The sequence below is a fragment of the Cyprinodon variegatus genome, unplaced genomic scaffold (assembly GCF_000732505.1).
Source record: "Cyprinodon variegatus isolate N-32 unplaced genomic scaffold, C_variegatus-1.0 Scaffold1057, whole genome shotgun sequence".
Lineage (NCBI taxonomy): Eukaryota > Metazoa > Chordata > Actinopteri > Cyprinodontiformes > Cyprinodontidae > Cyprinodon > Cyprinodon variegatus.
The window spans coordinates 189,478-191,583 of record NW_015151510.1 but is presented as its reverse complement, the minus strand read 5'-3'; the positions used below and the strand labels follow the sequence as shown (position 1 = coordinate 191,583).

Genomic DNA, 2,106 nt, shown 5'->3' with positions numbered 1-2,106 from the left:
ATCGGCCCGAAAGGGGCAAAAATAATACAGTGTAGGCCTGACTTAAACCTTCATTTTTAGGAGTAATTACCTATTCTAATTATTTCCTATTTTTAGTACACTACGTGGGTATTCAAAGAGCAAACAAGATGGACAATGAGACATATTGCCCCTCTTTTATTTTCCCAGACTGAGAGTTCCACTATCAGTGGAAATGGGTTAAATTTTCCAGTATATCGTTACAAAGGTAAAAGCAGTACCTGAGTGGAGGAGAATCCTCCATAATAGTTCTGCTGGGTCGTCAGCCACCGAACAATCCCTGCAGCATAACCCAGATCCTCGGTAGTGTGGGAGGCAGAGAGTTTAGCCAGCAGCACATAGGAGCTTATCTCCACAGACAGAGAGGCAGATGTTTCTGCTGCTGTCTGAGACCAGTGGGTGAAACCACCTGAAAGCAGCCATCAACAAACAACGGGACTGAAAATGATCCACTGTCATCAAATACTCAGTCCCAGTATAAATGACTCACCATCTTTAGTGGCCACTGAGTCGAGGTGCTGCAGGAGGTGAGCTCTGGTCTCCATGTCTCCTGCCAGAGTGAAGACGTACGCCAGCAGAGCTGTAGTGTAGATGTTGCTGAAATCATTGACGGACTCTCTGAGGCACGACAGGCTTCGTTTCACCACAGCGTCCTTTGACAAAACAAAACAACAACGTAGGTGCATGTCCACTTTGAGAGACATAATCAAAACAAAAAAAATCCAGAAATCACAATTTATGATTTTCTAACTATCTATTTGTATGATAGAGCTGCAAATAAGTATTTGAACACCTGAGAAAATGCATGTTGGCCAGGTACCTACAAACACAGAGAAGGTTGCAAGTACCTGGTTTGATTCCCACACACTGCCACTCTGGGTCCCTGAGCAAGACCCTGAACCCCATACTGCTCCCTGGGCGCCTCTCCATGGTAGCCCACTGCTCCCCAAGGGGAGGGGTTAAATACAGAGATAAATTTCTGCAGTGTGTGTCAATAAAGTTCAGTTATCAATTATTAAAACTGGGGGAAGGAGGTTGTTCCTCCAAATCTGTCAATACATGGCCCCGGTCATCCTCTCCTTAACACAGTGCAGTCACCCTGTCCCATGTGCAGGAAAACACCCCCAAAGCATGATGCTACCACTCCCATGCTTCGCAGTAGGGATGGTGTTCTTAGGATGGTTCTCATCATTCTTCTTCCTCTAAACACGGTTAGTAGAATTATGACCAAAAAGTTCTATTTTGGTCTCATCTGATCACATGACTTTCTCCCATGACTCCTGTGGATCATCCAAATGGTCACTGGCAACATGTGCTGGTTTAAGCAAGGGAACCTTCCATGCATGATTTCAAACCATAACGTCTTAGTGTATGACTGACAGTAACCATGGAAACGGTGGTCCCAGCCCTTTCTTAGTCATTGAGAAGCTCCTCCTGGACTGATTTCTAACCTTTCTTAGGATCACTGAAACCCCGGCTCAAGGAGCCCCAGTCTGAGGGAGATTGACAGTCATATTTAGCTTCTTCCATTTTCTAATTATTGCTCCAATGGTGGACCTTTTTTAACCAAGCTGCTCAGCATTTTCCCCATAGCCCTTTCCAGCCTGGTGGAGATGGACAATTCTGTCTCTAGTGTCTTTGGACAGCTCTTTGGTCCTGGCCATGTTAGTAGCTGGATTCTTAGTGATTGTATGGGGTGGACAGGTGTCTTTATGCTGCTAACGACCTCCAACAGGTGCATTTCATTTAGTATAATAAATGGAGTTGAGGTGGACATTTTGAAGGCAGACTAACAGGTCTTTGAGGGTCATAGTAAGAAAATCGTGGATTTTTTTTTAGATTATGTCTCTCACAGTGGACATGCACCTATGATGACAATTTTGGATCCCTCCATGATTTCATAATGGAAGAACTTGCAAAAAATTTTTTCAGGGTAGCCAACTCCTTAAAAAAAAAGGGACCCCTCCTGTGCGTCCCAGCTGACCCGATTGCCTTCACCCTTCTGGCGTGGGGATTTTTTTTTAGCCCTTTGTGTGTGAAATTATTATTTTTTTTATATTTCACTCAAATCTGCATTGAATTAGATGC

At 44.2% G+C, this 2,106-nt stretch overlaps 1 protein-coding gene across 1 annotated transcript in view; it reads right to left on the bottom strand.

Annotated features, from left to right (window-relative positions):
• The window catches only part of LOC107101139 (alpha-2-macroglobulin-P-like), a 64,570-nt gene that overhangs the window by 21,371 nt on the left and 41,093 nt on the right, over positions 1 to 2,106 (bottom strand). Inside the window, exons 19-20 of the mRNA XM_015399928.1 lie at positions 509 to 671; positions 240 to 427 (exon numbers count right to left, since the gene is read on the bottom strand). Coding sequence (XP_015255414.1) covers positions 240 to 427; positions 509 to 671 — 351 coding nt within the window. The remainder of the gene's footprint in view (positions 1 to 239; positions 428 to 508; positions 672 to 2,106) is intronic.